The 13,301-nt window shown below is 23.2% G+C and overlaps 1 protein-coding gene across 2 annotated transcripts; it reads left to right on the forward strand.

Moving 5' to 3' along the window:
• Positions 1 to 22: 22 nt before the first annotated feature.
• LOC111689392 (syntaxin-1A) lies at positions 23 to 11,665 on the forward strand. 2 transcript variants are annotated; one of them, XM_046948414.1, is made up of 3 exons: positions 23 to 43; positions 1,312 to 2,819; positions 11,421 to 11,665. In XM_046948414.1, exons 2-3 carry the CDS (start codon positions 1,945 to 1,947, stop codon positions 11,437 to 11,439), a joined length of 894 nt encoding a protein of 297 aa, XP_046804370.1. In that variant the 5' UTR covers positions 23 to 43; positions 1,312 to 1,944; the 3' UTR covers positions 11,440 to 11,665. The 2 variants fall into 2 exon arrangements, with proteins under 2 accessions (XP_046804370.1, XP_023307636.1); XM_023451868.2 differs by lacking the exon at positions 23 to 43 and having other exon boundaries at positions 691 to 2,819.
• Positions 11,666 to 13,301: the final 1,636 nt, after the last annotated feature.

A 13,301-nucleotide genomic window follows, 5' to 3' on the forward strand; every position in this document is an offset into this window, starting at 1 on the left:
AAAAATATAACAAATATTCTAAATGCAAACGGGTGTAGTAAAAGTATAAAAAAATTGATTAATACAAAAAGATTCTAGGCAAAAAAATTACATTTTGCTCTACATTTTCCAGCAAAATAAATAAAGTGTTGCAAATTTAAATATTAATATTTGTGATTAATAATAAAATTATTTTTGAAAAAATATTTATTATCAATAAAATTAAACACCCACCGTTGTATTAAATTAATAAAATTTATAAGAAAAAAACAGAACCTACGCGCGTGAATATATAGAAAAAAATTATAGTAGCCCTCCCCTTTTTCATTAAATAGCAACAGAAAAAAAAGAAAAAATAACGTTTAATAAAAAAAAAAACGGCCGCCTGAAAAAGAAAAATTGTTTTTTGCTTTAACTTTAACGAGTGAAGAAACCTTCTTCTTTGCGCAGAAAATCGATTTTTTTACATTGATTAAAAAAAGGCACACCAACATACCACCACAAAGTTTTAGTTGTGGTTCGGTCATACACAGATATTTGTAACTGAAATAGAAAAGAAAATAAAATAAAATAAAAAAACGTGGATTAATTGTTGATTAATTTATAAAAGAAAAAAAATATATAATTATAGTTTTACAATAGCTTAAAATAAATTATTAAAATTGCTAATAAATATTGAAAAATAGTGTTAAAATATTTATTTACTACACTTTTTTTTGTATAGGCTAAAGAAGAAGGAAAAATTTAATTAAATGAAAATTTAAATACTAATACAATACAACTCTGGGTGTTTGTTTAATATAAAAAAAAAATCTTAAAAAGAGAGAAAACAAAAAAAGATAAAGAGCCCCCCTAAAAACAAACACATACACACTTAAAATTGACAAAATAAATTAATGAAAAAAACAATTGGATTACAAACGGGTATATTATAAATAAAGTGCTTGTGTTTCTAGCTAACGGCCAAGGTTATTCAGTCCCTTTAACTAAAATAAAAATCTAAAACAATTGTTTAAAATTATCAAGTAAATGTTAATAATTAAATAAATTTATCAATAAACTTAAATTTTAATCTGCCATTCTTACTCTTAACGTAATAATTGTTAGTAGAAAAAATATTGTATATCTTTTGCTTAAGAAGAGCATAATGCTTAATCAAAGCAAAGAGAAAGAGAGCTTGCTAAAATTTTAACAAGAGCATTGTTTTGTGTTTCATAAAAGAGTTTAAGAGAAAGTGTTTTTGAAGAATAACCAAACAAAGCATAATAAATATAAAAAATACGCCAAAAATATTATATTAAAAAATACATATATTTTATTCTATTTTAACAGAAATATTAACAAAAGCTACGTAATATATATAAATATAAAAAAATATATATATCTCTCAAGAAAAAAGTGAACATCTATGAAAGAAATTTAATAGAATTTAACAAAAAAATAAGAAAAACAAAATTAAAATTTGTGTAAAAAGTGAGTCACGTTTTCAGCAAAATTTCTGCTGTTGGCTTTTTTTATTCTCCAAAGCCAGTAGAAAAGAAAAAACAAAATACGGAAGAAGAAAAAAACACTGCTGGTACTACTTACTCGCTATACTTGTATGCCCGGCTGTGTTCCAGTACCAGCAACAATACACTCAACTACCACCTGCAAAATCCCCTCCCTCAACAAAAACGTCGTGAACAACGTTATCATCAACCTTCATCAATAAATCGAAAAAAAAACAAAAAATATTAAAATTTGTGTAAAAGTGGCATTAAAACGTTTATAAATCATAAAAACAACAGATAACAATAAATAAAACTAATCTTTGCAATGTTAAATATCAAAAAACTAAATTAAATTTAAAAAGAAACATATATTTTCTTAAAAATATCTTAAAAACTTAAAAAACTAAATCTAAAGTAACCTATACTTTATAACAACACCAATTCTCTAAAGCGAAAAAAAACTCCAACCAGCAATATGACAAAAGACAGATTAGCCGCTTTACATGCAGCCCAATCGGATGATGAGGAGGCCGAAGAGGTGGCTGTTAATGTTGACACCACTCATGACTCCTATATGGATGATTTCTTTGCCCAGGTCGAAGAAATACGCAATATGATCGACAAGGTGCAAGAAAACGTTGAGGAGGTTAAGAAAAAACATTCGGCCATTCTATCCGCACCCCAGTCGGATGAGAAAACCAAACAGGAGTTGGAAGATCTAATGGCCGATATTAAAAAGAATGCCAATCGTGTTAGAGGCAAACTAAAAGGTATCGAACAGAATATTGAACAGGAGGAGCAACAGAATAAATCATCGGCTGATTTGCGTATACGTAAAACTCAGCATTCAACACTGTCACGTAAATTTGTTGAGGTCATGACCGAATACAATCGTACACAAACCGATTATCGTGAACGCTGCAAGGGGAGAATACAACGTCAATTGGAGATTACCGGTCGTGCCACGACAAATGAAGAATTAGAGGATATGTTGGAGCAGGGCAATCCGGCTGTATTTACGCAGGGTATCATTATGGAAACGCAACAGGCTAAACAAACTTTAGCCGATATAGAGGCTCGTCACGCTGATATTATGAAATTGGAGACATCGATTAAGGAATTGCACGACATGTTCATGGATATGGCTATGTTGGTGGAGTCACAGGGTGAAATGATCGATCGCATTGAGTATCATGTGGAGCATGCTATGGACTATGTGCAGACTGCAACTCAGGATACAAAGAAAGCTTTGAAATATCAGAGTAAAGCTCGGCGAAAGAAGATTATGATTTTGATATGCTTGACTGTGTTGGGTATCATAGCTGCTTCATATGTTAGCAGTTATTTCATGTAAATGCCATGTTCTTTTTCTTTCTTTTACTTTCTTTTCATTATTATTATTTTTTAACAATTTATTATTATTATTAATATTATTTAAACATTTAGATAAGCTTAAGTTATTATATATTATGATTATTTTAGTTTTTTATTATTATAATTATTAGTTTCTTTTTATTTAATTACGTTTATTTGTTTAATTTTTAGTTTAGCCTAGTGATTATTTATATAAATTTTTTATATTAAAATTTAAACTTAATTAGGTTCTCCTTAATGAAAAAAAAAGTCATAAAAACAATTTAATATTAATAATAATTATAGAAAAAACAGAGAATAAATGAAAGTAAGAAATTGTTTAAACAAAACAAAGAAATTATTCTTATATATTATATACCTTATATATATAAATATCTAACTTAAAAATATAAAAAAATAATTATTAATCATACTTCTTTAAAAAAACAACAAAATAATAATACAAAAAAATGTAGAACAATTTCTTTAAACCACAAACAAAAAAATCTCTTTATATATTTAAAATAATAAAAAAAATTAATTAAAAAATAATACAAAAAAAACTATTAGCTACAACATAACAAACCAAACAAACTCTAAAATGTTATTCAAAATTTAAACAAAAAAACAAAAATACGATTCTCAAGTTTAAGTTTAGTTTGTTACAAGAAAACAAATTATATTACGAAAATCTTACTAAGCAACAAAACAAAATCAATTTCTTGCAAATTATTATTATTATTAAAACTAAAAGAAAAAAAATAAACTTATTAATATTTAAATCTACAGAAAATAGCAAAATTAACCTGCCATAAAAGGCCTTAAAATTAAAATATTCAAAAAAAAAAAAAACTTCAAATGGCTTTTACAGTCTAAAAAATTTATTATATTTTCTCTGCTAGATTTTTCAATATTAATTTAAAATGTTTAAGGCCTTTTTTCTAATTCTATAGTTATGATTTTTAACTAAAGAAAGATATTTAGTTAAATTGCTAAATCTTATTTAATTTATTTAAAGGACTATTTAAATTTTTTCAGCTAACTAGTTTTTTTTTTTCAATTTGTGTTATACGTACCATATATATTTTTTTACAATTATTATATAAATATTTGTTTTTGGTTTTTTTTACTCTTCTTAAAAATCATAAATGTTTAATTTTTTATTTTTAACATTTAAATATTTATATATAAAAAAAAAAACTAAACAAACTTTTTCCTATTTATTGTTATAAAATAAAGTAGAATCTCTTGAAAACTTAAACAAATGCATATTTTTAAAAACTTTGAATCTCTATATATACACCCACCCTATCCCAGACTCTCCTTTAAACTATTTGTCACAAGTTAAATTATTTTTGTTTATTTTTTTTTATTTAAAAAAAGAACAGTATGTTTATAGTTAAATGTTGTTGTCTTTATGTCAAACTTTTTACAGTAATTAAGAAAGATTTTATTTCTACTTAAGTCTCTTTTAGTTTTAAAATTAAAAAGATTTTTCAAAATATTTATATTAAAATTTGATTGAAATTTACAAGTGGCCAATCTTTTTGTCATTTTTTTTTTTTTGTAAAAACAACAACAGACATACTGTTTAATATTTTAAATCTCAAAAACCAAATCATTTTTAAAAATGCAAAATAAATTTAAAAATAAATTTGTTTCTAAAAACAGAAAACTGAGAGCAGTTTTATGTAGATAATATCTCATAAATTGATAACACATTTCTAATGAAAATTTCTATTTATTATTTAAAATCTCTCAAAAACTGAGAATAGGTATATTTTTTGTAGAAAATTTTCAAACATCAGAGATCTTTATTTCATATACAATTTCTCAGAAACTAAAACTAGTTTTTTTTTTTATTTGAAGTTGAAACTTTTTCAACTAACAATTGATTTGGTTTTTGTTTTGTCTCAATTTACCCTTTAACAACCTACTCCCCCGCCCCTTTCTATTACAAACTTAAAAGTTTTTTAAGAGCGCATTTACTTTTGTATTATAGTCAATTAATTAATAAAAAAAAAAAAACAAAAACATTTCAAAAATATAATTAATTTTGTTTGAAAATCTTCTTTAAATCTATAATATAAATATTATATAAAAAACACACACTTTGCAATTTAGACAACTAAATATTTAATATTTATAAAAAAAAAAACAAAATTAATTCACAAAAAAATATTAATTAGTATGTATATTAAAAAAAAAAAGAAAACAACAAAAGCAAATAAACACAAAATACAACAATAACTAACTACTTAAACAACAACTAAATATATTATTTAAATAAAAATTACACACCTACAAAACATACAATCAAAGATTTTTTTATTTTTTTCTTAAAACTTGTTTGTTTTTTTTTCTTTTTAATAATAGTTCTTGTTTTTTTCTTTAAATAACAATTGTTTTTGTCTTATTTTAAATTTTGAACTATAGTGCAATTTTTAAAGAGTCTTATTTAATTTTATTATATTTTTTTCTTTTACTTTAAGTATTTTCTTTAACTGTGCTATGAAACGTTATTAAAAACGTTTTATTTTTTAATTTAAATTTAGAATTTTTATAAATAACTGAAACAGTTGGTGACTTTTTTTGGAAAAAAGTTTGTTAAACAATTTTTTAAATGTTTAGAAAATTGTTGAGATTTTTTTTATAGAAAATTTTCCTAAAACTATTCAAAACTTTTTTTTGTCAATTAGTCCCTTCTATACGACAAGGGAATGATGGATTTTCTTATTTATTAAAGTGATAGAAAACTTGACAAAATATTCTAGTTTTGTTTTTCTTGTCTTGTTGCAGTGTTTTTGCTTTCTCCAACAAAAAATCTTCAAAATTAACACAATTTTTCTATAGAAAATTGCCCTGTTGTTGTTGTAACAGCTCGACAGTGGCCGATAGGTCTTTCCTGGGGAAAAAACTTTCGTTGATACAGCTGTTCGTTGAGTCTAGCCTGCTAAAATTGACACTACTTTGCACATGCGTGTAAAGAGTACTCTTCAAAGCACTAAGATTGGTTAAAAACTACAATTTATAGGAGAATACTGAGACAAACTGTTTAAAGAAATTATTCTATAGAAGAAGATTACTTTATGTCTAGAGAGAAATTTCTTTTAAAATACTACAAAGTTTTCTGGAAATTTTCTTAAAATAATTAAAAAAAACTAAAAAGTTTTTGTAGAAAATCTTTTATGAATCCTATAAAAAATTCTTCAAAATTGAGACAAGTTTTCTATAGAAAATCTCATTAAACAAAATCTCTCTTTAATTTCCCTTTATTTAAAATAAAAAAATTAAAATTTACTTTTCTAAAGAAATTTTCTCAATAACAAGTTTTCTACAAGAAATCACTTCAGCACTAAAAAAAGTGTTTTGTGGAATTTTTCTTCATTCAAAATGGCTTTTTACTTTTCAAAAAAAAATCTCAAAAATTGAGATTAAAAGCTTAAAAAAATTATTCTATAGAAAATTTCTTTCCAACATAAAACAAAGTTTTATGGAAAAATTCTAAAAAATACAAAAAAAAAAACCTAAAACAGGGGACAAATTCTGACAGTCGATATCGATCGAAATCTCAATAGAATTTCAAAAGATTTTATTAGAATTTTCGTTGTCTTTCGAATATTTTTATACAATCTTTCAAGTTTTCGAAGAAAAACATTTTTAAAATTAAGAAAAACTATTCTTAAGAAAAACTATTTAATATTAAAAATAATGTTTTTCAAATTGATAAATTAGTTTTTAAACAATTATTTTTCCTAAATTATACCGTAGAAAAATAATAAGAAAGTTTTTTCTTTAAAATAAAACAAATTTCCCTTTGGACGCTAAATCAAGAAAGGAAGAAAAAACTTACAAAAAATTTTTAAAATGTCACAAATTAATGAAAAAATGACTTTTTTTGTAAAAGTGCTAATTTACGTTAACAATATTGTTTTTTTTTTAAAGGTTAGTTCGCAAAAACTTTGTTTAATAATTTTCTTTTTAATACTTTTTTCTGATTCTTGTCACTTGCTGTCTCGGTTTATGTTTTATTATTTAACTTCTTTTATTAACATATTTTGCTGTATTTTTTTTTTGTTTTATAATCTTAAGTTAATTGTGCGTGATTAGATTGTGTGTTAAATTGTAGTTATCACATTTATTTATAAAAAATACCTAATAAATATAAACAAATACAACTAAAAAGATAAAATGAAAATAAAAATAAAAATCTATTCAACAAGAAAAAAATCTCAACTCGTAATGCTTCCTTTTGACAAGCATTAATAATTAATTCATTTTTGCTAATATAAAACAAAAAACAACAAGAAATTAAAAAAAACAATTTAAATATAATAATATTATTGTAAACTAGTTTTTAGTAGTTAATTTAAAATTCATAGAATTTTTTTTGTTTTAATTTTTTTTGTTTATTTTTTTAACTTTTTTATTTAAAAATTCTATTTGTGAAAAAAATTAAAAAAAAAAAATTGAAAAATATACTCAAAATTTAATAGACAAAATGAAAAAATTTAAAATTTAATTAAAAAACAACAACAAAAATATATATAATATACAAAATTAATTCTTGATATTTCAATAAAGTTTTAAAACTGATGGTTTTTTTATTGTTAAAATAAAACTTATAAATTGGTTTCATTATTTCGATTGCTATCTACTTTTGTACTTACCTACCCTTTGGGTAGTTTTGTATAAAAGTAAAAAAAAATTTTGGATATTTTTTTTAAATTCATACAAATTTGAAATCTTCTACTCATCAACTTCATACAGGTAAAAATCAACAAAATTTATTATGTAATACACATTTATGTTTTTTTTTATTTTTTGGATTTTGCATTTATAATTCTTTCGTTGTTAACCCTCCCTTGTTTATGTAAATTTTATTATAATTTTACAAAATTCCATAGAAATCTTTTTAATATAACTCTCACTTTTTTATGGTTAGTAGATATAAATACATACATATATATTTGTTAGCTTTATATTTTTATTGTTTTTTTTTTGTTTAAGTTCGTTCAACTTTTTCTGTCATAAAATTATGTAATTTTTTTTGAATAAGCAGCATACATATTGAGGGTTTTTAAAATTATTAGATTTTTAGGTCGTATTTTGCATATGAGGTTTTACACAATATTTTTTATACATTATTAATTCCTGCCCAAAAGGTATTTTGTTTTAAATGTCAACGTTTTATTTTCAAATGATATTGTATACTAAACTTATCCTTAGGCTTTTTCCTAACTCTACAGGATATTGTACAAGTTTTCAATAGAAAATTTCTTAAAAATTAAACAGAAATTCCTTAGGAAATGACAAGGAATATTTCAGAAGTTTTCTGCAAAAATTTCTCAAAATTTGATCAGTAACTCCATAAGAAATGGGATTAGTTTTAAATAAAAGTATTCTGCAGGAAATTGTAAGTTTTCTATAAAATTTTATCCAAAAAATATTCATCAATTGATTAGCAAAGGTTAAAAATTTCTTTACAAATCCTTACAGAAATTCTATAGAAAATTTCTCAAAAATAGAGACAAGTTTTCTGCAGAAAATTTCTCGAAAATCAGAAGTTTTATATAGAAAATTTCTCAAAAATTTAGAAAAGATTTCAATAGAAATTTTTTTTAAAATTAAGAAAATTTTTATTAAAAATTTCTTAAAAACTGAGACTAAAATTTCTTTAGAAAAATTCTTAAAAATTAATGTGTTGTTTCTGGATAACGTGTGAGTAGTTTGAGTTAAAATTTTACTTGTATTTTGTTTTTGTTACAATAACAAAATACAAGTAAAATTTGTGCTCAAACTACTCGCTCGGTATCTGGAAACAGCACATAAAACAAGTTTTCTATAAAAAATTACTCAACATTGTGACAAGTTTTCTATAGAAAATGACTCAAAATTGAGACAAGTTTTCTATAGAAAATAACTCAAAAATTGAGACAAGCTTTTTATAGGAAATTTTTCAAAAATTAAGTAAATTTTTCTATAAAAATTCCTTAAACATAATATTAAATTTTTTCTTTAGAAAACTTTTTCTTGTTTTCTTTAGAAAAAAATATATGAAAAAATAAAAGTATTTTATAGGAAATTTCTCAGCAATTTATAAAAATTAAATCAAATTTCTCAGAATCGGATAAAAAATAAGGATAAAAGTTAAGCATAACAGCAGCAACAATATTTAAAATAAAAACCGATTTCTATTTATTAGATCAGCAAATTCAAACATGTTATTGATCCATTTTATAATTTCCTTTACAAAAAAGCAGTTTATTAAAAATTTTAAATTCATAAACCTTTTTATTAGATAACTCAACATTACATTTATTCATTTATAAAAGTTTTTCTTTATTTTCAAATTAATTTTAAATTAATATTCCACTGTTTTATATTAACAATAACTAACACCATAACTATTAAAAAATAACAAAAATTACTAATAATATAATAAAAAAATAAAAACTAACTACAAATTAACATACAATCTATACTATCGCTGTACTAAAACAATACAATTTTCTTTAAGTGTATTTTATGTATTTAAGAATCTCATTATTTCATTTATTTTATGTATTATATTATTAACATTTTACTTTCTTTTTATTATAACTAAATTAAATAAGTTTTATTTATTTCGTATTTTATTTATCTCTAACTAACTTTAATATAATTTTAATTAACACTCATTACAATATAAAAAAACAAATTTGCTCGCTTTTGATTTACTAAAAAAAAGCAGTTAAGTGTTTGTCATTAAATTTTAATTGTTTTTTTTAATACATATATTTTGTAAATATTTCCTGTTAAAGTAGTTTTTGTGGATCTTTCTTATGGAAAATTTCTTCATATCTGAGACATTTTTCAGAAGATATGTCTGCTCTAAACACTTTATCGCAATCTAAATGTTTCTATATAAAAAATGTTTCCTATAGAAAATTTCTTTCAATTTAGAAACTTCTCTGATACCAATTTTCTCAGGATCAAAACCACTTTTCTATTAAACTATTCAATCTTTAAGACATTTTTCTTTTAGAATGTTTATAAAAATATGATAATCTTTTTATAGAACAATTTCTCAAAATCTAAATCATTTATAGAAAACAGTCTCAAAATCTGAAAAAAAAATTATGTAAAATTTATCTCAATAAAAGACTTTTTCCCTATCTAATATATTCTTCTAATAGAAATCTTTTAAAAACTAAGACAGTCTTCAAAAAGCTTTCAGATTTCAAAGAATCTTCTTACAGAAATTATCTCAAAATGTAAACAAAATTATATAAAATTTCTCTCAATGTGAAAGTTCTCAGAATCTGACACTTCTTCTTAAGAGAAATCACTTCTGAGACACTCTTCTTAAAGAAAAATATCTTATTATTTTAGATATTCTTCTTAACGAAATATCTCTTACATTCTGAGACATATATTCTTGTAGAAAATTTTCCTAAATCAATTGAAACATTTTTCTTATATAAAATTCCTTCGAATCTTTAAAAAAATTCACAATCTGAGAAAATTTCTAACAAACAAAAAAATCACTCACAATTTGAGGCTTTTCTCTTATAGAAAAATTTCTCATAATCCAAGACATATCTCAGCATTCTTTAGAAAAAATCTTACAATCTCCGACATTCTTTTTAGAGAACGTGTTCGTAAATATCAGACATTTCTCAAAATTTTGCGAATTTTTCTAAAAGAAAACTTCTCAAAATCTTTCTGATAAAAAATTTCTCAATAACTTGTTCTCTATACAAAATTTCTCATAAAAAGAAAACATTAAAGTGTGAAAAGTTTCTTTCACAAGAAGAAATTTCTAAATATTTATTTCTAATAGAAAATTTCTTATAATCTAAAAAAAGATTGCTTATAGAAATTTTTTCAGAAACTGAAGCATGTTTTTCTATACAAAAAAGTTTATTCAACAAATTGAGATTAATTTCTCACTAACAAAGATAAGTTTTCGATAAACAAATTTGCTTCTTTAATAGAAAATTTCCTTTAATCTAAAAAAGGCTTCTCATAGAAATTTTCTCAGAAACTGGATTAAGTTTTCTATACAAAATGTCTCGCAAATTGAGAAAAGTTTAACGTAAAAAAGTTTTTCTTCCACAAACTAAATTTCTCGCTAACCAGAACAAGTTTTCTATAAACAAGGTGAAACAATTTTTCTACAGTAAAAAATAAAATTTTGTTCAAGTTTTTTTAATTCCACTGTATTTGATACCTCTATGACCTCTTTACATCGCTACTGTATGTGACCCACATATGTATATCCAAAACTTTAATATGGAATTTTTTTATTTGTGTTACAAAAAAAATCACTTAACTGCTTTTGTTGTGCCAAAAGAGAGAGCATTGTACACATTTAACCATATTGTTTTTGTAAAAACCAGCTAATAATCCTTTTTTTCTTTTATTTCTTTTTGTTTCTTTTTTTGGTTTTAATTTCATTATATGGTTTATTTTTGACTAAAACTGCATGCTGTTTGTTGTGCTCTCAATCTATATTTCATTGTTAATTTTATAACAAAAATATAAAAATAAATCGCTTTTGCTGCCAAAAAAAAAAAAAACTCAAAAATAAATGGATCATTAAACTTAAAATAGCATAAATTCGAAAAAATAGAAAAGGATTAGTATGGACATTAACGACCCCTTACCCAAAAGTATGCTTGATAAATCCACCTACCAACAAAAAATCATACTCTATATGATGAGGGCTAAATGCTGTTGCTGCAGTCTATCTAGTTTTTAAATTATTAAGCTTGTTTTTATAATTATAATTTATATTCAATTAATTTAAAAGTATTGCACTTTTTTGTATGTATTTAATTGTATGTTTAATTAAATATTTATTGCGATTTCATTATTAGGTTTTCATGTTTTTTTTTGTTAGTATAAATATGAATTTTGTACTTAAAGTGGCATTTATTTATTTATGTAAATGTTTTATTTAATTTGTTTAATTTTTTTTTATTAACACACAAAAAACGGCTTTAAATTATTGTTTTACTATAAATAACATTTATAAAGCATAATTATGTACCTTTCACAATCTAAAAATGTTAAGAAAACGAAAACAAATCAAGAAAACCAAAACCTGCTCGTTTTATTATCTAACATCTAAAACATATTACTATTAAATGCAAACAACATAAGGAATGTGTTTTCTTTGGTCATAATCATCGCATTTTGTCCAAACCATTTCCAAAAGCACATGATTTTTGAAAAAGGCACGATTTATTGTGACTGCTACTTAAGTTCATAACAAATAACAATATAAATGCAACAATTTTAACACCTACAACAACAACTACAACAAAATAACTCTACACTCTGATAACATTTTGCTAATTTTCTGCAACTGCAATAATTTTTTCCCGGAAAGAATGCAGCCATAAAGAAATTTTTTAAATTTACATCCACCACTTTATTGCACATATGACTGTTGAAATAGAACTATGAAAAACTTAATGCGCTCCAAACCCAATTAAAACTACTAAAGCACACTATCAACTCACACACTTTTCTTTTCGCCTCGAAAAGTGTGGGAATTATTCACTATAAATTTACAAATACGTCAGTGTCGCCACACAATTTTGACACACTTCCATCATATGTACTTTGTTTTATAACAATAAATTCCAAAAAAAAATGGCTAAAAACTGCTACAAACTCAATTTTGAAGTAAAATTTATGCTGCAATGCGATTTTTAACGATTAAGCTTTAAAAACCTTAGTTAACTGTAGTTTAATGGTTAAAATACCATTAACAACAACATCGTTAAACACAACCACCACCAACATTATTTAGCCAAGCAATCTTTCTTCGGACATACAACTTTTTGGAATATTTAGATACAAATTTCTCGTTTTGCAATTATGATTCAGATAGAAACAGATAGATGTTTGACGTTTTTTCCATGGATTTATTACAATTGAAGGTAAGTTAACAACTTTTGAGACAAACATATTTAACTTATGTGATTTCAAATGAATTGTGTGAATTTTTTTTCCTAAACAAACCTTTGTAAAACGTATTTTTGGGAATATTTTTTATAAAATGAAATTTATATCGAAAATTAAGATTTTATGGGAAATTCTATATAGAAAATTTTTGTAGAAAACAATTTGAGAACAATTTGTTACAAAAAATGTCACATAAATTGAGAGTAATCTTCCATAGAAAATATCTCATAAATTTTCTATGGCAAAAAGTTCCGAATTGAGTGTAATTTTCTATAGAAAATGTCTCACAAATTAAATTTAATTTTCTATAGAAAATTTCTCACAAATTGAGATTAATTTTCTATAGAAAATGCATCACAAATTGAGAGCATTTTTCTACAGAAAATTGTTCTCAAATTAAGAGAAATTTTTTTTAGCAAATTTCTCACAAGTTTTGAACCAGAACCAGATTTTGACTGAAAACAATTTCTATAGAAAATATGTAGTAAATTGAGAGCAATTTTCTTACAAAATATCTAA

This window comes from Lucilia cuprina, chromosome 4, assembly GCF_022045245.1.
Source record: "Lucilia cuprina isolate Lc7/37 chromosome 4, ASM2204524v1, whole genome shotgun sequence".
Taxonomy (NCBI): domain Eukaryota; kingdom Metazoa; phylum Arthropoda; class Insecta; order Diptera; family Calliphoridae; genus Lucilia; species Lucilia cuprina.